A 20,998-nucleotide genomic window follows, 5' to 3' on the forward strand; every position below is an offset into this window, starting at 1 on the left:
GAAACCACCATAGATACCGGCGAGCCAACGACCGGCGAGTAGGAGCCGTGGTTATGCAGAGAGCTTGAGAGAGAGTGAGAGAGAATGAGAGGGTGTGTCGGCGGAGAGTGATGAGAGAATGGGGGTCTGGGGGGGGGGGGTAGGTCTTTAGGGTTAATTAAGGTAAGAGAAGATCTGGTCCGTTGATCAAAATCGATCAACGGTCCAGATTAAACAAGACGTTGGGTCGGGTGGAATTAATGGATTAGGCCTGGTATTTGGGCTGTTTTAATTGGGTTCGGGGTCTGGTTTAATTAGGCTAGAATTGAAATGGGAATTGGCTATTTGTTAAATACCCAATATGAATTAAATAAATTAATTTATAAAAATAGCTAATAATTATAAAAAATGAATTTCATGCACAGGAAATAATAAAAAATGATTACTTAGTATTTTAAAATACAATTGACTAATTTCCGGTAAAAAATAGTATAAAATTATATGCTTGGACTATAATTGCAAAGTTATTGCAATTATAGCCAAAAGGTGCCAATTTGGCTAATTATGAAATAACTTGGTCTTAATAGGACCCAAAATAATAAACTAAATTAAGAGATGCTTTTGAAATCATTTGTAATGCCATTTTGTAATCATTTATTGGAAATAAAATGCTGGGTAAATCAATAAAATATAGAAAGATTATGGAAAAATACCAATTGCTATTGATGCATGATTTTGAAGGTATATATGCAATTTTAAAAATATTTTGGGGAAAAAATTGGGTATCAACAAGGGGTATGAGGGCAAGAAGTCTGATGTACAATACCTTTTTCAGCAAAAAATTGACATCCAGACAAGGTGGACCCTAATTCTAGATTATTGTTACTCCTAACAATTTGGACTTTAGTGTGGAATTGAGTTTCTACCATGGCAATAAAAACCTTTATAATGTCAAAAGCATTGCTCTTGGCTCCTAAAAGATGAGTCCAATTAGCTCTAGTATGATCATTAATAATGGTTAAAAATATTAGAAACTAGAATATATAGTGGTGTGATAAGGTCCCCAGGTGTCAATGTGAAGTAATTAGAATGGTGTGGTTGACTGTATAGAACTATCAGGGAAAGGTAACCTGGTTTGTTTAGCCAAGGGACAAATGGGACAAATGAAAGATTGTTTAGATGACAATTTGGTTCCAAGATCAGATACATGCTTCGTTTTAGAAAAAGGTAGATGCCCTAGTCTATAGTGCCAAACAACATCATCTTTATTCACTTTATTCATATGTACATCATCAGATACCTCAACAGAACTGAGAGATAAACTTGTACTACTACCAGGAACACTAGAACAATTATTAGAAAGAACAATAGTTAGAACATTGCAAGGAGAAACAGAAGGTAAAGATGAATCAGAAAACAAAGAGTTTGAAACCATTGGGAGTTGAAACAGCTTGTACAATCCACTGTCAGGTCTACCAAGTACCACTGGCTTCTTCAGAGAAGGGTCCTGAAAAGTACAGCTAGTGTTGGTAAACTGAATCATGTGACCATTTGGAAGAGACACTAGGTAAGGAACAGATAATGTTTGTATGTTGAAAAGAAGAGATTTATCAGTTGTCATGTGATCTGAGGCTCCAGAATCTACAATCCAAATAACATTGTCTAGTTTAGTAAGCAAGCAAGTTCTAACTGAACCATTCTCAGGTAGAAGCATACCAGCAAAATCGGCAGATGCCATGAGTGTAGGAGGAGAAGATGGAGTGGAAATATGAGACTTCTACAACAACATCATGAGTTGAGAGTACTGATCTTCAGTTAAACCAGGGACTGCAGAAGCTTGGGGAGACTCAGGCTGCCCAACAGTGCCACTATGAATCCCAACATCACCAGAATGATCAACCTCAACATGTGCATCTGCTTTTCTAGGACCAGGTCCTTTAGTGAACTTGAAATTGGGAGGGAAGCCATGCAATTTGTAGCACTTGTCAATAGCATGCCATGGTTTCTTGCAATACTTGCAGATTAAAGATGACTTTTGAGACTCTGAGTTAAACCTTGAATGAGAATTTTATGGTCTGGGAGAGTCAAAATTGACCTTGGATGGGAAACTTTGTTTGGAAACCCCAGCATTAAAGGAGGCAGAATTGTTAGTGAATTGAGATGCAGAGGATACTTGTCTCTGTTTCTCATCAGCCAAAAGAATGTTGTACACAGTGTTCATTGAGGGCAAGACTTCATCATGATTATGTTGCTCCTTACTTGAAGATAAGTATCATTAAGTCCCATCAAGAACTGATAAACTCTCTATTCTTCCTCACCTTTCTTGTTACCGCCACATGTACAAACAGACAAATGGTTGAGAGAAATGGAAGATATCTCATCCCAAAGTTGTTTATGGTATTAAAGTAAGATGCTATATCTAGTGAACCTTGAGATATGTGTGCCAGCTCTTTCTTAAGTTCAAACAACCTAGCTCCATTAGCCTTTCCATATCTCTCCTCAAGTTCACTCCAAATGTCCTTGGCTAACTCAGAGTACTCAACACTACGAGATATTTCTTTGGCAAGAGAGTTTGTCAACCATGAGATGACTAAATCATTGCATCTCTGCCATTGCCTTGCCAAAGGAGACTCAGCAGGTGGCTTGACAGATGAACCATTGATGAAATCCAATTTATTACGAACAGACAAACTACTAGGATAGTCCTTCGCCAACTAGAATAACCAGACCCATCAAAAGGAATAGAAACTAGAGAAGCACCCAAAACATTAGAGGGATAAACATAAAGTGGGTGACATGGATGAGTGTAATCATCTGGATGAAAAACAGTACGGTGAAGTTCCTACACCATCGGCTGGAGTCTCAGAATTATTTGTCATATTGATAACCAACCAAAACAACAAAAAAACTGGACCAGACTACTAACAATAGTGGAATTCAGGAATTGAAGTTTCTAAAACAAAACAAAAAATTGTACATGCAGAACAAAGAATAACAACAACGAGCTAACAAGGAGCTAGGGAGATGAGACGATGTTACCAAAAGCACCGTTCGCTACCGGAAGGGGACGACCTTGACAAAAATGAAGAGGCAGACGGAAATTGTTGAGAAGATGAGCTGAAATAAGGTCGACGTAGTCCAAATCAAAAAATAACAGCGGCAATTTGAAAGAAAAACTCCTTTTCATCAACAATTTCTTCCACGCAAAAACCTAGATTTCGATCTCCGACGAACATCAGAATCGGAATGAAATTCGGCAGAGAAAACTTCACCAATATCACCGCACGTAACTGTGATACCATGTTAGATTTAGAGATCGAAGGAAAATGAAAGACACCCAATTAGGGTTCTAAGAGACGAAGAGAGAGAAATATCTGTTCTATTATTCAATCCAATGTAAAAATGAATCTGTTTTACTATATGTCGTGTTCTCAGAAGTTGGGCCTATATCCAGGACTCGGAAGCCCAAATACAATAAATACAAAAAATTGAAACTAAGGCCCAAATACTAAATACAGCCGGACTATCGCACATACTAACTAATACCAAATTCTAAGCTATTTTCTAAGCTATGAATCCCAACAGATATTTCATAATAAAATAAGTTGATTTAACTATAATACTTCTATTTCTTGAAGTAAAAACATGCCAAGAAAATTGAAAAAGAAAAGAAATACCAAAATTAGAGGAAACAGCATCCAATTACCCTTCGAAAACCCTGTATATAATGCACAAGCAAGAAGTGAAACGGAAATTGAAGAAACAAAGTCATGGATTACTCCGCTCAATACCAGTACCAACAGCCGGCGGTTTCTCAATCCACTGATCCTTCTCAAATCCAAGCATATGCCTATGATCAATACCAACAAGGGGTATCTCAATCTGCAGACCCTTCTCAATTCCAACAAGCATATGATCAATCAACAACACAAGATCCTTACTATCCATCATATCAATACAATCAAGATTACAATCAACAACAATATCAATACTCCTATTATCCTCAAAAAGATTATTATTCAAATGCTGCCTATCAACAACAACAGCCTGAACCCGAATCCGAACCCACTTCAATTCACCCACCTGGGGTTCCAATTCCACCACCATCTTCGTCGGATCCTTATGCCTCCACACAGCAGGAGCAACCCCAACCGCAGTATTCGTATTATCCTCAACAACAGCCACAAGGAATTAACTACGGCGAGGTCGCTACTGTGTCTATGCCCATTGTGTCCCACACACCTGCGGTATGAATTTCCTTTTAATATTCTTTGAATGCAATCTGAGTATATTTGATTTTAGGTTTTTCTTATTTTGATTGGTAAACTTGCTATTATAAGTATAGCAAAAAAATAGCCAGAGTAGGGGTAACGCCTGCTTACACATTACCTTCCTCAGAGGGATTCCACTGGGTTGTTGTTGTTGTAGCCAGGAAAATAATAGCCTGTTTGGCCAAGCTTCTTTTTGGCCAAAAGTGCTTTTTTTTTGCCAAAAGCATTTTTGGCCAAAAATTGAGGTGTTTGGCCAAGCTTTTGGAAAGAAAAAAAAAGTGTTTTTGAGGAGAAGCAGAAGCAGTTTTGGAGAAGCCGAAAAAAGTAGCACTTTTTTGAGAAGCACTTTTGAGAAAAATACACTTAGAAACAGTTTTTTAAAGCTTGGCCAAACACTAATTGCTGCTCAGAAGTGCTTTTCAAACTAATTAGCCAAACACAAACTGCTTCTCACCAAAAGTACTTTTGAGAAAAGCACTTTTGAAAAAAAGCACTTCTCAAAATAAGCTGATTTTTGCAGCTTGGCCAAACGGGCTATAAGTATAAGATTGTGCTTGATATGTACAAAAGCTTGTTACAATTATATATGAGTTATGTTGCTAGTCCAGTGGTACTTAAAAAATCTAGCATTTTATCAAATTTACAAGATTCAAATGATGCCAAAAACGATAATGTTATTGCGGGGTTGCTTATAGTTTTGCTGCTTTTACTAGACACTGACATTGTTGGATCAAATACCAATTAATCAGGCTAGGATAAAAGGCTGTTAATTGTGAATATTGTTCCTTTTGTTGTTTCCTATATGCAAAGAGCCTCTGGAGTTAATTGTTTGTATTATCATTTTCAGAGCACGAATTTTCTTTTTAAAATAACTACATTTTACTGGAGCTCAAGCGCAATACTTTTTGGATTGGTTCCGAATGTTCATATTTCAAATTAGGAGGTTATATCACTGCTAGCTATGTAACAGTTTTCGTTTCATTTGAGTCATTTCAAAGTCAGCATAAGGCAATTCTCTTGTGCCCCATTTAGAATTTTACGTTATAGAAAATGTTATTCAAAAAATTAGGAATTGTTTGAACAAGATAAGGCTAAACGCCTTGGAGATAGTTGAGTGATGTTACTGATCAATAATTTTTTTCTTGCCAAATTTTCAAATGACTAACTGTGGACTATATCGATAAAACCATTGGCGGCATCATTAAATGGAAAAATTATCCTTTTCAGTTGGTATGATTGGTTGTCTTTCAAGTTTTGTTCTCACCATTAATGTCAAACCCATAGAAGATCTCCAGTACTATGTCTGGTACAAGTACTCTTGTGGCCGTCATTGTCTAATGTCTATGCACTTGAAAATTCATTTCATGACTAAGAATCCATCGAATGTAATTGATTGAAGGATTAAAGGGTGTAAGTGATTTATAAGAGGTTGTTGCCTTTATCTCATCATGCAGTTGAGTCAACAAAGTCAACTAATACCTTAAACTCCATGAGAAAATAATTTTTTTTTTACATGAATTAGTACGGAGGGAGCACCTTAACATTGTCTTAAATTTGATATGACGATTTTTGCAATTTCCACATTGTCTAATTATTGTTCGCTTATATCTCAATCAAACTCTGATAATAGCTCATCAGGCCTGTTCTCTTTCAGTTATATGAATAGTCAGTTTGATTGATTAATTTGGGATGATCGGAGTAGTTTTACTTGTTGAAATTGTAGCTCATTTATTTTTATCAAAAAGACAGGGACCGAAGGACAGTAAATCTATATGTGAATTTTCCTCCGTAACATAGTAAACTTCCTTTTGTTATTACTTTTTATGTAAAACACAAGCTATACTATGATTATCTAAGCATTTTTGCCCGCAAGTTTTGCTTAGACCTTCATAGCACTAGCTATTTGGTTACAAATGAGAACACTCTGATTATTTAACTGAACTGCTTGAGCTTGGTACATTTGAAATTGATAACAAGGCTAAGCTTCCTGCCAGAAGAAGTGGAGTGTGAGCAGGTCTGCTATGACATTCTGCTCAGCTAATTATACAAGATCTCTATTGTACTTCGCCTGCTTTATACCAGCTTTGTTTAGGAAATGGGTAAGATCATCTCTTGATTGAGAAACAACAGTTTCCTGTCAAAGAAGGTATAAACCAGCATCTTTAAAGGATATAATTAGCTGAGCAAACAGCCTGGTCACACGCACCTTCTTTATAAAAAAAGGTGACCTTGAGCTTCAACTACATATCATGGAATTTGCTCAAGGTTGCATTCGAGCTCAAACCAGCTTACGGATTGTTACAGTGTCAATCAAACCAAGCTCGAACAGCCTGTTATGATGGCTCAGTTTAACATGGATAACTATCTTTCTACTTAAAGTTGCTTTTCTCCTTTGCAGAAATGCTTAGTCACAAGAGTTGGGATCCCCTGAAGATTTTGCTGGTGTTTGATATGGTACAAGATCTCTCTAATTCGAGAGAAGTACACACCTATTTTTATTCCTTTGATATTTCCTCCTTCCCAACTCATAATTTTGTTGGGTGCTTTGTGTGTTTTTGGGTGATTTTCACCTCTAGTTAGGTCCCTCCTGAACGAGTAAGAGGAGATTTCATTAGGTTAGCCCCTGGATCTTAAAACTTTTAAACCATAATAAAATATATCGTACCTAATATCAAGCACTCTCATAATTTTCATCGCCACCTTTAAATCCATGACAATGAGAAGTTTTAATAACCCTGAATAGTTGATAAAGTACTTTTGGCTTTTCGGTGCAACATACAAGAGGTGAAGGATGAAGACAATAACTTAAAGCTCATTAACTCGCTATAGAAAACGGGGATTTTTTTACAGATGAGGTCCCTTCTTTTTGTTTTTTTATAGGAGGATCAAACTATGTAATTGACAAGCACCACCTATTTTTGGCTGTTTGTATTAAAAATAAGATCCTTACTTACCATTTAAAAAAAATGTATATCAAACTAATATACCTTAACTGTATCTATGTTTTTGAAAAGTTGATGCAGCACTTCATAGACAATTTTCATCTATTTTAACAGTTAATAGGCCACAATTCCCTCCAATATAATAAGTTTCCACTAGTCAAATGTGACCATCTAGTTTAACAGATCACTTTCTCCTTCCAAAATTGATTGTCGACTGCTCAAAATTTTCTTTCAACTGGTCCCAAGTTTTTGTCCCAAAGTGAAAGGTAAGTTCCATGGAATAATTATAAGACTAACAATGTTATATGGGAGTGAATGTTGGTTACCAAAGTCTAACATATAGTGTTGCAGAGATGTGGGTGCTAAGATTGATGTGTGGTCATACAAGATTAGTAAGATTAATAATGTCCATATTCGGCAGAAGGTGCAAGTATCACACATTAGGATAAAATAAGAGAAGGTCTCTTGAGATGAGCTGGTCATGTCCTACGTTGACCTTAAGATAAATCGGTAATAGGTGGGTAACCATGGTTAATGAAGGTGTTTACCTTTTCAACTATCCGGTTCAATTCTATGAGTAGCATCTTTATCTATCATTCCATTTTCTTTAAACAACGAGCTTAGATATCTAAGTTGTTTGTATATTGGCACCGCAATCCGGTCTAATCTCACTTCAACTTTCCTCTTCTCATACTGACTAAACTTCCGGTGTATGTAGTCTTATTTCTACTTATCCAAAAATCCTTACTCTCTAAAGTGTTTCTCCATAATTCAGCTTTTGGTTGACACCCTTGCTGATTTTGTCAATTTATTAGCAGATGTGTTAATTAGTATGGTGGGGGAAATATGTTAACTATTTTTAAGCTCTTAAGAGATTGCCATTTGATATGTTCATAAACGTATTCTTTTTGGGTCTTTTATCATTTGCAATATGGAGTCAGATATTGTACTTCCACATTCCGTTCACAGAGCAGACGATTTTTTTGGGGTGAAATTTAAAAGATTATTCTGATAAAGAGTTGCTTGACGTTGTAGCCTTAAGTTTTCAATGGATGCTAGTGATGGCTGCTGGAATATGATATGCATATTATATATTAGAAGAATAAGAAAATGGAAGAGAATGTTGCTCTCCATCCTTTACCATGCTGAAATTATCTTGCAATTGCTGGAGATGGCTAGCATTTGGGATCTGGTTTCTGTTTTCTGCTTCCCTTGGCCTTTTAACTTTCTCATTAGTGATTAGAAACACTTATGGCTATGTTAAATTCCTTAACTGCTAGTTAGTCCATCATTATCTCTGGATCAGTATTTCATTTTTGTTCATTTTTCTTCTGGGGGGCTGGGAAAAAGAAGATGCATGCACAAGCTCATATATTATCAAGGCTCTCTTTGCTTATACACAACACTATGTCAAGCGTGTAACATCTAGAAATGGTATCTCTGTGGTCGGTCTCATGATCGGGTCAGTCAAAACTTTGTTTATGATTCCAATGAATTTATACTTCCCATTATTATAGACTTTTTTTTCTGTTCCAGTAATCCACTTGTATTAATTGGTTTTACATCATGGCAGGGCTGCCTTCTGAGATACTGATTCCATTTATTTATTTTGTCAATTTCTCTACCATTCCTTCAAACAGCTCTTCTTGGTCATCTCTTCTGCTGCTCATATAATATCATGCTTTTCAATTTGCTTTCGTCTAATTTTGGTGTTTTCTTATTTGAGATGATGAAACTGGTTCTTTTGGTGTTTAATGACTGTTTTAACTTACAATCGGCATTGAGCTCTCCATCTGGTCCATTGATGTGAAGATACCAAATCCTTGAACATTATTTGTATTCTGCAGAATGTACAATCTCCATATAGAGGTAGAGGTAAAAGGGGTGGCAGATCATATAGAGGAGGTGCCCATGCCCATCTTGGTGGTGGGCAGCTACAACCTAGCTATGACCAACCAAATTCTTTTCAAGGAGCATCACTGATCCAAGGAGGCCCATCCCAAGTTAAACCTTCATCATCTGCCTCAGGTAATTCAGGTTCTGTTCAGCCACCTCCACGTATGGCTGTTTGCGAACTCTGTAGGGTAGAATGCAACACGCCTGAAGTTCTTGAACAACATAAGAATGGAAAGAAACATAAAAAGAATCTAAAAGCCAATGAAGAGCTAAAGAAACTGAACAAATCGATGGATGGAGGGCAAGGTCACCAGACAGCAAATTTCGACTTTAAGCCAAATGTTTATTACCGGCCTGAAGTTGGGGGGGCTGGGCAGCTGCCACAGGGTCATTTGCCTTTTGAGGTAGTAACTGGAAACAGACAGTCGCAGCCCCAAGAGAATTTTCCGTCTCATGCTGTTTTAGAAGATGGTAGTATAACAGGGAAGCAAAAGGTTGAAGAGGCAGCTCCGGTGGAAGAATTAGCAAGAGATTTGGGGATGCATCGTGTTCAAGGTCAAGGGCGTGGACTCAAGCGCATGCTAAGAGGTGGGCGGGGCGGTAAATTGATGAAATTGCACAATGGCTCAAGAAAACCTGCTGTGCCTCCTAAGCCCAAAAAAATGGTTCCTTTAATATGTGAACTCTGTAATGTGACGTGTGAATCAGTAGTTGTTTTCCAAAGCCATCTGGCAGGAAAGAAACACCTTTCAAATGTGAAGGACTTCCAAGGCCAACAAGCAATGGTTGGCCAAGCTGCTCTCCAAGCACTATATCCTGCTTTGCAGGCTCTTTACCCAGCACTTCAGGCACTATGCCAACCTAATACTGGTGCATCAACTTCCATGGCTCCTCAAGGTCATCAGCCCAACCTTCATGAAATACTGGGAATGTTGACTCAACAAGCCCTTTCTGCTATACCTCAAGATCAAGTATTAGGTATTGGAATAGCGGCCAATTCGGCATTGCCTCCATCTTCAGATTTGGAGGCTCAAGACCACCAAGGTTCCATATTACAAGGTTCAGTATCAGAAAAAACGAGAGAGAACGCTGCTACGGTGGATGGAAGAAATTGTGACCTTTCTGTTTTACAGAACACTGGGTCTAAACCAGAAGAGAACACTGATATCAAACATGAAAATGTGAACTTACAATTTGAGACAAAAGTTATGTCGGTTGAAGAACCATTAAGGAATGCTGTTAGCGAGACTGTGCCTTCTACACCAGGAGCAGTGGTTGCATCTGTTTCAGTTTCAAATAGTGAAGTAGCACCATCAGATTGCGCTGCCCATTCTTGTGTAGATGTGAAATTGGTTGACCAGAGTCACTAATTCTTCAACAAACTAGTGAAGGTGGGCAAGAATGCAAGAGAGCTTAATAGATGTAGTTTAAGTTTCTCTTTTGGAGAAAGTGGACAACATTTTGAAACAGATAAGAAATACTGCTTCTTGTGAGGCAGGAGTATCCTAGAATAATATAGTTGAAGCCAGTGTTGTTCATTCCTTTTCCTGACTCTTGCTATAAATGAAGATCTAAAAACATTCTGAACCTTTTCAGCCAACCATTACATTTCGTATGATGGCGTTGGATTCGTAACTAGGGGGTTGAAGTCTTGCATTTCTTGTTTTGCTGTTGATTTTGGGATGTTGATTTATAGTTTGATGTCATCAGGATGTGCATTTTTTAGGAGTCACTTGCACTTTCTCCCAGTTCATCACTTACCAAATAACACAACTTTCATATTGAGAAGGTAACACTTGCTATGCATGGCTACTTTGTCAAATGCCAGTTACTCTTATTTCTTTTTCTTTTTATCGATAACCATGGTGTTGCACATAGTAACTCTATCCACCAATGCTTTGGTTTGGAAAAAAATCACCAAGCTTTTGTTTTGTTGTCTCTGCCGACTGTCTGGATCTGAATCTTGATCTCCTATGATTTTCACATACTTTATTAACGATACGCCATATTCGTGAGTGCAACTCCTTTTTTTTCCATTGATTCATTGCAGCTGTTACAGTGAACAAGAAGCATCTCATATTGAGACATACATTGTAGGGATGTAATCAAACTACAGCAAAACCATAGGAAAATCTAACATGGTTTCTGACTAATAGGCTTTTTGGCCAAGCCAGCTGATTTTGAGAAGTGTTTTTTTCTTAAAAGTGTTTTTGGTGAGAAGTAGTTTGTGTTTGGTTAATTAATTTGAAAAACACCTATGAGCAGCAATTAGTGCTTGGCCAAGCTTTTAAAAACTGCTTCTAAGTGTATTTTTCTCGAAAGTACTTTTAAAAAAAGTGTGTTTGGAGAGGCTACTTTTTTCTGCTTATGCTACTCTTCAAAAGCACTTTTTTTTTCCTTCCAAAAGCTTGGCCAAACACCTCCATTTTTTGACAAAAACACTTTTGGCCCAAAAAAATTTTTGGCCAAACAGGCTATAAGACCTGCAAATCCTGTGAGGGAAATCCAATTAGCAGTTCCTTAAGGTAACACTCGTCAGAATCTGATTGACAATATTGTGAATGAAGGATTTTGAGATTAGGCAAATGGTCCAACTCTAGGACATAGAGAAGCTATAATACATTCAAGAGTAAAGCCACAAGTCATTGGAGGTTTATCTTATGAACTAAAGCAATAAAGTACTCTTCCATCTAGTTGATAGGATGGACGTATATGATGTTATCCGAAAAGCTGGCCAAGTTTTTGTCATTGATCATTTGATTCCAATATCGTCATTAAATTTAGGACATGCAAATTTGGTAGGCAAGGGGGGCCATTTTTCTTTCTTTTTGTTTCGATTTTCAATACTCAAACATATTGCATCGGTTGTGAGGTAAAAAGTAAAAACTATTTGTGAATATTGAACTTAAGTATTTCTCTAAGGATTCGTGAAGTTTTTCTATGCAATTGCGGTTCTATTATTAGCTCTTATTTGTGATGCATAATTTTTCGGAATGTAGGTAGTAGTAACGATGATTATTTTGCATAGAAACGAGGGAGTAATATGTATTTCTCAATGGAGATTTCAAGGACAAAAGGCTGCAACTCGCCTGCATGAACCGGAATCGCTAGTAATCGCCGGTCAGCCATACGACGGTGAATTCATTTCCGGACCTTGTATTTGTTGTATATTTTGCGAATAAACTTCAGTATTTGAAATACTGTTGGAATATTAAAAAACTTATTTGATGAGTATTTCACGTGAAATAAATGATTTTCAACCATAAATCGTCAATTTCTTTTTCAAGTAGAATTTATATTTAAATACAATTTAAACTTTCAAATATTATCTCGCCAAATTTAACTTCAAATATTCATTTTTCCTTCGGTCTCAACCAAGTATTTTCCAAACACTTATAAATGCCTAGCTGTTACCTATTATCCCCTCAATCCCAATTTTATTACATTCCTTTTAGTTACCTATGTTCTAATTTATTTGTCATGTAAAAAAAAATATTATATTCTGCATAATCTCGCTTTTTTTTTTTTATAAGCTGAATTTCATAACATAAAATAATACTGTACTATTATATCTTTTGACTTTTTTCGTTACATTGCCTCAAGGCCTAAGGGGATGACTAAGTGATTTGATCACAAGAGTAAGAACCTCAAGATTTTGAATTTGAATGTTAACTTCAACACAGTGTGAACTCATATGTTTCTATGTGATTTTTTTTAATTCTTTAGTAATATACAAGTTTATATGTGAATTGACAAATTATTTATTTGGCCCCGTGCTGGTAGACTATAGAGACTACCTATAAATAAAACGAGGAAGTACAAGTTGGTCTAGCCATCAATGTTATAAAAAAAAGTCAACTATAATAAACTTTCAACTATCATTCATTAACTTTTTATTTAAATTATATTTTATCTTTCGCGTAATTAAGAAAAAAAATTAAAAATTTTCGTCGTTTGGACTTTGGCTATAACAAATACGGAATATTATAGTATTTGAAATACTAGTTTAGTTACTAAACCTTCGTATTCGAAATATTGAAATTAGTTTGAAGAAATTAAAAGTATTTTAAGTAAAGTAATATTCTTAGTTATAATCTTTAACTTCTTGTCAAGTTGAATATTTTATTTTAAATTTCAGTATAAAAAAGAAAGAAAAGCCCGCAAATAAGGAAAAGTCTCTTACAGGAACCGCAATTGTATTTGGAGTGTTATTTTGCTTCAACAAATCAAAAAATAATTACTTTTTTTTTTCTACGAGTATAAATTCGTGTCTTAAAAAATGCTCACTAATGGAAGTTTGTCTATTGTTTATTATTGTCATTATATTAGCAACCTAAACTTTATACTTTTTATGTGTTTCTTAGCCAGATATTGATGTCAAATTCGTGAAGGACAAACACATTGAGAACATTGATAAGATGCATGTCATCTTTGGCATCAATTCTTAAAATGAATCTTAAACCAGCATGGACAATACATGTGATGGAAGCACATAAGAATTATCTTAGAGCAACGCCTTCTTCATCGTCGCATTCAAAGCAGCCCACAAAGAGGAGGTGCAATGACAACACTTTAGTCGATATGATGCGTGTCATTATTGTAAATATCGGGAGGATTGCAGATGCTTTGATAGAGAGCAGCCAAAGCGTGTGCTTGGATGAAGTGTTTGGCATGATAAAATATTGCCGGGATTCAATGATGATTTAGTGATCGACGCCTGTGAGGTCCTTTCTCTCGACGAGAACAGAGCAAGATATTTCTCAAATGGAATGAGATATTAATAAGACTTTGGTTATTGAAATGTTTACATAGCACTGGTCATTTAATATTTAGACTATACTCTTATTGATTGACAATATAGGCTTTAGGTAAAATGTGAATTGTCATAAAAAGTAAATATATTTTTTTTTTTTGGAAAAATGTAAATAGCCAAAATTAAATAAAAATATAATCCAACTTATCTCTTTAGTATTGGTATTTTTATTTTTGCGTTAAACCATTGATTAGAGGTGCAATATTTTTGTTGGTTATTGCTTGATTTCTTAAGAAAATTGTAATGTCCTATTCTGGACTTGAGTATATCTCGAGGGATGATTCTTCCAGTTCATTTTTAGCCATCATATTTGCTATTGCACAGGTTCTATTTGTTGCGTGTGGGCCTACTTTGAAGGATGGGAAGTGATCAAGATTAAAGTCAATATGTGATTTCTGTTGGAGTTACTTATTAATAGAATTTTGTGCAAGTTGGTGCACCCAGATTAACCTTTATTTGTGATTGGAGCTGAAATAAGATTTGAACCAAATGTGATGTCCTTTATGTTTGTATTTAGTAAAAAATTTATGCATTTTCATGTGGACTAATCTTTTTAAAGCCAAGTATTGATGTATCATTTCTCAAGTATATTGTAACAGCTCTTGGGGATTGGTGGTCCCTAGCAACAAATTTATAGAGACATCCCAATAGAATTCACCTATTTATCTTTTGGTTTAATTTCTTTTTAACGCGGTCGATAAATTTAGTCTGCAATATACATTTGTTTCTAATATCTCTCTGCTCTTTTTTGTTTGAAACGATCTGCTCATCGCGCGGGTAAGTATACTAGTAAATAAAACAAGGAAGTACAAGTTGGTCTAGCCATTAATATTATAAAAAAAGTCAACTATAATAAACTTTCAACTATCATCCATTAATTTTTCATTTAAATTATGTTCTATCTTTCACGTAATTAAGAAAAAAAAAAGTTAAAAAGTTTCGTCGTTTGGACTTTGGCTATAACAAATACGGAATATTATAGTATTTGAAATACTAGTTTAGTTACTTAACCTTCGTATTCGAAATATTGGAATTAGTTTGAAAAAATTAAAAGTATTTAAGTAAAATAATATTTTTAGTTAAAATCTTAAACTTCTTGTCAAGTTGAATATTTTGTTTTAAATTTCAGTATAAAAAAGAAAGAAAAGCCAGCAAATAAGGAAAAATCTCTTACAGGAACCGCAATTGTTTCGGCTCTGGTCGTCGTCTTCCTCTCTCTCTCTCTCTCTCCATGATCACCGCTGCAACTATTACAGCAACCACCTGAGAAAAACTCATCTTTTAAAAAAAATGATGCACAAATCAAACTATAATTTCCCTTTTCCTCAAAAATCCGTCAATAGTTCAAAACAGCAGCTAATTGATTCCCTCACATCCCACATTTCTCTCTACAATTCACAAACCCCTCCATCTCCCAATCATAATCCTAACCCTAGATCCTCTATCCTCAAATGGTTCTCCTCCCTTTCAATTCCTCAACGGCAAGCTCATCTCACAATCGTTCACTCCAATTTCCTCCAAGTCCTTCTTCAAATGCTTACTAAGCTCCATTCCAACGGTCACGGTTCCTTCATCATCCTCCCCGATATGCCCTCCTCCGACGGCTGTGATCTTCCGAGCATTTGCTTCCGCAAGTCTCACGGGTTATTAGCTCGAGTTGCTGAGTCGAACGAGTCAGAACGGCGAGTTCGTCACTCGGTTCGGCTCTTCAGCTCGAAAGAAGGGGAAGGAGGGGAAAATGGGGTTTCGGATTTATTGGATTTTGTTGATTCTTTGACTGTAAGTGAGGAATTTGTGGAGAATGTGGATAGTTTTACCAATGCAATGGATGGCGTTTCAAATGGGATGTTTTTGAGGGGGGAAGAAAGTGGTGGGTTGAGCTCAGAATGGGTGGAATTGGGGTGGTTGAAAGCCAAAGGGTATTATAGTATCGAGGCTTTCATGGCAAATAGGCTGGAGGTGGCGTTACGATTGGCGTGGTTGAACAATAATAATAATAATGGGAAGAAGAGAGGTGTGAAATTGAAAGATAAGGTGAATGCTGTAGGTATAGGAGCCAATGCGTTTTGGAGGAAGAAAGGGTGTGTAGATTGGTGGGCAAAGTTGGACGAGACAACAAGGGTGAAGATTCTTCGTATCGGCTTAGGAAAGGCTGCAAAATCACTGGTACTACTTTTATGTTGAGCCTTTATTTTTCGCCTAGCAATTTTGTCTTTGTTTGTTCTTTGGTGCTACATTGTTGTATTCAATGTGCTACGAGTTCATTTAGTGAGATTACAATTTGTTTGAATTTGTATATGTGGTGGCATTTCCATTCATGGATGTCAAAAAGCTGAATTTTCCTCTCTAATAGGAAAGAGATAATGGCATAGACTTTGGAATAGTATATAGCTTGTTAAATGGAAAGTGCGCATTTCAGAGTCCGCAAGAATCTATCTGAACAGTAAGTAGGCTGAGATTTGCAAGTAGGCCAAGATCTGTATCAACAAATAAGCTGAGATGTAAAAAAGAAATTTAAAGTAATGCTGGGTATCCCTCTTTGATTTGGAAAAGCAAAAGAGTATAAAATGCAGGCATTTGTGACCGAAGAATTAACAAAACTATCAAATCATGCAACTTTTAAACTAAGATGCTTCTCCGTATTTCCATAGAATAGAGTAGGGGTTTATATACCACATCTAAGCATTAGCTTTGTTTTTTTTTTTTTTTGAGAAGGGTAAAAAAAATTACTTTTTGCTGTGTATTTTTTTGCTCGAAAGGACAATTATTTTATATTATCTCAAAGCTGAAGAAGTACAAGGATTTGTTGTACAAGTAGTAGTAATAGTAGCATCAGTACATATATATGCTTCTAACAGAAGTAGTTCTTAGTTCGTCTGCTCAAGTGTTTTTGAGACAATGAAGGAGGAACTGCAATAACTATTGAACTGCTATATGTCCTTCGTTGCAAGCTGCTTCCATACTTGGCCAGTGCCTCTGGCTACAATATTTTGTTCTCTGTAGCCGTGGTATCTCTGGTTCGCATAGCGCTCAGCATAGGCAAGATGTATAATATTAGAAAATAATGCATTATAGCTGCAAGTAATTTAACATAACATACCAGTTATATTTGTTTGATTTTGGTTTGATATACTTCCATAAATCATATTTTTTTCGCAAATGGCAACTATTACATTAATGGTATATCCTTTTAAGTATGCTTCTCATAGCACTCCTATCCTTCCTATCATAGTCGATTAAATGAGTGAGATGTTAGCAGTTTAGCTATTTAAGCTTCTGATTGTTGGAAGGGTTATCTATTCTTCCTGCATAGTTTACAGGTGCTCATCAGAATTTGACACAGGCTTAAGCTGTCCAATCTCCAATTATGTCTTTCAGATTGCTGATACTTTGAAGGGGGCAAGAGGTGTTTCAGCGGATAAAGCTTGCCTATGCAGTTCGGCGCTGCAACAGCCTCTGGGTAACACTACTTTGTCTAAACGAAGGAACTTTGTGAATTTCAGAGGGTCTGATGTAGGAGTTCCACAGAACACGTTTCATGCATCAATGTTTGGAGTTTCATGTTCATTCAACCAGTTACTTGATTGTTTGTTTATGCTTCAGGATGTCTCCACTGTGGTGTTGGCATGTACGGGTACTGTTGGCGAGTCTCCTGACAGTGGAAAACTATTTTTTAGTTCATTAGAATCTGTTAATACTCTTTCTGATAGTATATTAAGAAAATTACGGGGGTTACTCATGATTATTTCTCTTGACTGTACAAAGTATGAGCTGCTAGAGGACGAAAACTTGAATTCCTTACCAAAGCAAAACAAGGAAATACATGGTACTTCTAACCGTAAGAAAAAAGGGAAGAATCATAAAGTGAAGAAATCAAATCCTTTGCCAAAACCTACTACAGGTGTAAGTCCTGTTAAAAATAGTGAGGTACACTCTGATCTTGAGGACTTTCCATATAAATTCCTTTTAGTAAGAAAAATTCCTATAACATATGGTTCTTTACTTTCTTTTAAAAATATATGCAGGATAATGGAGATACATCCATGTGTGGTGATAATGTGCATAATAGTTCGTCTGCTGGTTTGGTAGATAAATTTCGTGGTGATAATATACATTGTAGTTTGCCTAGTGGATCGGTCGATAGAGTACAACAGAAGGATCTTGATAACGTGAGTCTGCCATCTTTGGTTGATATGGTTGTAATTATTTTTCTATTATGGATCAGATGTCCAATTTATGTTATAAATAGTTTGTAACTGACTGTCTGTCTGCAGGGACATGGTGAAGGACCAGATAGTCAAACTGTTAGAAGTGCTTCGAGGAAGAAAAGGAAAGAAAGAAACAAGACTAAAAACCGTAGCTTGATAACTTCTGGGGAAGATGGTAAATGTCAGAAAAGAAATTCTCAAAAGTCCTTTGTTTCTGTCAACTCCCAAGATGGGGATCCAAGGTCTGATTGTGTCACAGTAGATTCAGTTGTTCAAAGTGGATCAAAAGATTCTTCTGTTGACAATGAGGGACGTGAACTGGAAATAAGCATTCTGAGTCAAAACGGTGGGGATTGTTGTTCTGCTGGTTCTTTTGAAGGTTGCAGGAATCCTTGTTTGACAGTCCATTTGCCCGCAGAGGGGGTGATCGGAAATGGAGTGGTAGCTGTTGCAGTGGAAACTACCAATAGTGATGGCGATTCAGGTGGTTCTTCTAGAATGCCTTTGATTGAATCTGAGCTCACTCATTCAAACTGCAAGGAGTTTAAAACATTGACTAACAGATCAAATTTTCTTGAGAAACAAACTAAAGGTAGTGATTCCAACAAAAAACTTACCTCTTTAAAGGAGCAAGGAAGTGTTGATGTTTATGATACAGGGCCTATGAATTCACCATCTTATGTTTCGTATGAGTGGCCCAGTGTAGCTCCCATTCATCTTCCATACAGTGATTCACATCTCCCACCTGCTACTGAGAGACTGCACCTTGATGTCAGTCACAACTGGCAAAGTCATTTTCGTCATTCTTTTCTACGCAATGTACGTCATGTGAGAACTTCTTCAATTGAAACAGGGTGCCCTGGAATTATATCTAGACCTTTGTCAATGAGTTTAGATTGGCCCCCAATGGTTCGCAGTATCAATAGACTAGCTCCATCGGTTACATGCAATTATGATGCTGGGTTTATCTCTAGACGAACTTCTTTCCAGCAGGATATAGCTGCCCAAAGCATTCACTGCAATGCGGTTAGTACTGAGGATGAAAGGGTGTATTCTGGTGACTTTATTGACTTCTCTGATCTTTCAAATTCACATGAAGTGGGTGAAGACCATGATTATCACTGGATGTCCGAAGAAGAGTTAGAGGTACATGCTGTTCCTGGGGTGGACTATAATCAGTACTTTGGAGGTGGTGTTATGTACTGGAATCCTTCTGATCATCTCGGTACTAATTTTTCACGTCCTCCCTCTCTTAGCTCGGATGATAGCTCATGGGCATGCAGGGAAGCAGATATGAACAGGGCAGTTGATGATATGGTTGCCTTCTCTTCTTCTTACAGTACAAATGGTTTGACTTCTCCATCTGCTGCTTCCTTTTGCTCCCCATTTGATCCTTTAGGTTCAGGACATCAGGCTCTTGGTTATGTTATACCAGGAAGTGAGATTACCAGCAAGGTTTTACAGTCCTCATCATCAGCAGATCTAGTGACAATAGAGAATGCTTCAGGATCCTTGTCCAATTTGTCTGCTGATGGTGAAGCAAAGTCTGTGGATTCACTTCCATACCCCATTCTACGACCCATTGTCATTCCCAGTATGTCTAGGGAGAGATCAAGATCAGATTTTAAGCGAAGTCATGATCATAAAAGTCCTTGTGTTCCTCCCAGCAGGAAGGAGCAACCTAGGATCAAGAGACCTCCATCGCCTGTGGTCCTCTGTGTTCCACGTGCCCCTCGTCCACCTCCTCCTTCTCCAGTTAGTGATTCTAGAAGGCACAGAGGTTTCCCAACTGTTCGGTCTGGTAGCTCCAGCCCCAGGCAATGGGGTGTCAAAGGTTGGTTCCATGATGGTATTAATTTTGAAGAAGCATGTATACGCATGGATGGTAGTGAAGTAGTTTGGCCTGCTTGGAGAAGTAAAAGTCTCTCAGCCCATCAGTTAACGCAACCTCTACCTGGAGCTTTGCTGCAGGATCGCCTTATTGCAATTTCACAGTTAACTCGCGATCAAGAACATGTAAATATACAAATCTGAGAATCCGGTTTGCAGTTTCATAACTCCCCTTATTCTCAAGTTTCTGTCTTTCTGGGTGGAAAATATACAAATCCCATTTGTTTTTCTTTCCAGCCAGATGTTGCATTCCCGCTTCAACCTACCGAAATGCTGAACTGTACTGCAAAGAAGGCCTGTCTTTCAGTGATCCATAGTTGCCTTCACGACGAAATCGAGAGCTTCTGCAAACAGGTAGAGTCCCAAGAGAGTGGTAACTTCTCCAGTATCACTTCAATAATTTAACCAGAGTTTCAGGATAAAAAGTTTGGGCAGATAGATATAACCTGATGTTTATTGTTGGTGATCTATAATGATTCTCAAGGTTGCCTCTGAGAATGTGATCAGGAAGCCTTACATTAATTGGGCTGTGAAGCGTGTTGCACGTTCTCTACAAGTATTATGGCCTAGGTCTCGTACAAACATTTTTGGTTCAAATGCTACTGGGTTGTCACTCCCATCAAGTGATGTGGACCTTGTGGTTTGTCTTCCTCCTGTGAGGAATCTGGTAAGCATGTCTTAGCTAACATGTCTCTTACTTAATATATTTTGGGTAAGGAGAAAAAGAGTTTTGGAGAAAGGAGCACATTATATGCTTTCCTTTTTTTCCCGTAGGAACCAATTAAAGAAGCTGGGATCTTGGAGGGGCGAAATGGGATCAAAGAAACATGCCTTCAGGTATCCAGGAGTACATGGAATATTCTTCTCTAATAGTTGGAAGAAATGCCGTGCTTGCTTTGAAAGTGATGATCTTTTTGTAACTTAAAGCTTTTCTTACAACATCAACCTTCTTGCTGATTAATCAATAACCAATATTTTCCTCATGACCCCTCATTCACC

The 20,998-nt window shown here is 37.0% G+C and overlaps 2 protein-coding genes across 11 annotated transcripts in view; both read left to right on the forward strand.

The window, feature by feature from the left end:
- Positions 1 to 3,624: 3,624 nt before the first annotated feature.
- LOC109214868 lies at positions 3,625 to 10,794 on the forward strand. Of its 2 annotated transcripts, XM_019378832.1 has the most exons (3): positions 4,138 to 4,226; positions 6,649 to 6,704; positions 9,040 to 10,794. In XM_019378832.1, exons 2-3 carry the CDS (start codon positions 6,651 to 6,653, stop codon positions 10,456 to 10,458), a joined length of 1,473 nt encoding a protein of 490 aa, XP_019234377.1. In that variant the 5' UTR covers positions 4,138 to 4,226; positions 6,649 to 6,650; the 3' UTR covers positions 10,459 to 10,794. The 2 variants fall into 2 exon arrangements, with proteins under 2 accessions (XP_019234376.1, XP_019234377.1); XM_019378831.1 differs by lacking the exon at positions 6,649 to 6,704 and having other exon boundaries at positions 3,625 to 4,226.
- Positions 10,795 to 15,066: 4,272 nt separating this feature from the next.
- The window catches only part of LOC109214866, a 16,512-nt gene continuing 10,580 nt past the window's right edge, over positions 15,067 to 20,998 (forward strand). For all 9 annotated transcript variants that reach the window (XM_019378823.1, XM_019378824.1, XM_019378820.1 and 6 more), the window contains exons 1-7: positions 15,067 to 16,067; positions 17,280 to 17,828; positions 17,927 to 18,070; positions 18,176 to 20,125; positions 20,237 to 20,353; positions 20,484 to 20,666; positions 20,774 to 20,836. In XM_019378823.1, the coding sequence (XP_019234368.1) occupies positions 15,192 to 16,067; positions 17,280 to 17,828; positions 17,927 to 18,070; positions 18,176 to 20,125; positions 20,237 to 20,353; positions 20,484 to 20,666; positions 20,774 to 20,836 (3,882 nt within the window). In that variant the 5' untranslated portion in view covers positions 15,067 to 15,191. The remainder of the gene's footprint in view (positions 16,068 to 17,279; positions 17,829 to 17,926; positions 18,071 to 18,175; positions 20,126 to 20,236; positions 20,354 to 20,483; positions 20,667 to 20,773; positions 20,837 to 20,998) is intronic.

This window comes from Nicotiana attenuata, unplaced genomic scaffold, assembly GCF_001879085.1.
Source record: "Nicotiana attenuata strain UT unplaced genomic scaffold, NIATTr2, whole genome shotgun sequence".
NCBI classification, from domain to species: Eukaryota; Viridiplantae; Streptophyta; class Magnoliopsida; order Solanales; family Solanaceae; genus Nicotiana; species Nicotiana attenuata.

What these genes read in the sequence shown, in the direction of transcription:
- LOC109214868 (XM_019378831.1), top strand. Translation starts at nt 3,750, where the DNA reads ATGGATTACTCCGCTCAATACCAGTACCAACAGCCGGCGGTTTCTCAA. An exon ending in TTGTGTCCCACACACCTGCG is followed by an intron (nt 4,227 to 9,039) that starts GTATGAATTTCC and finishes TGTATTCTGCAG; the next exon opens with AATGTACAATCTCCATATAG.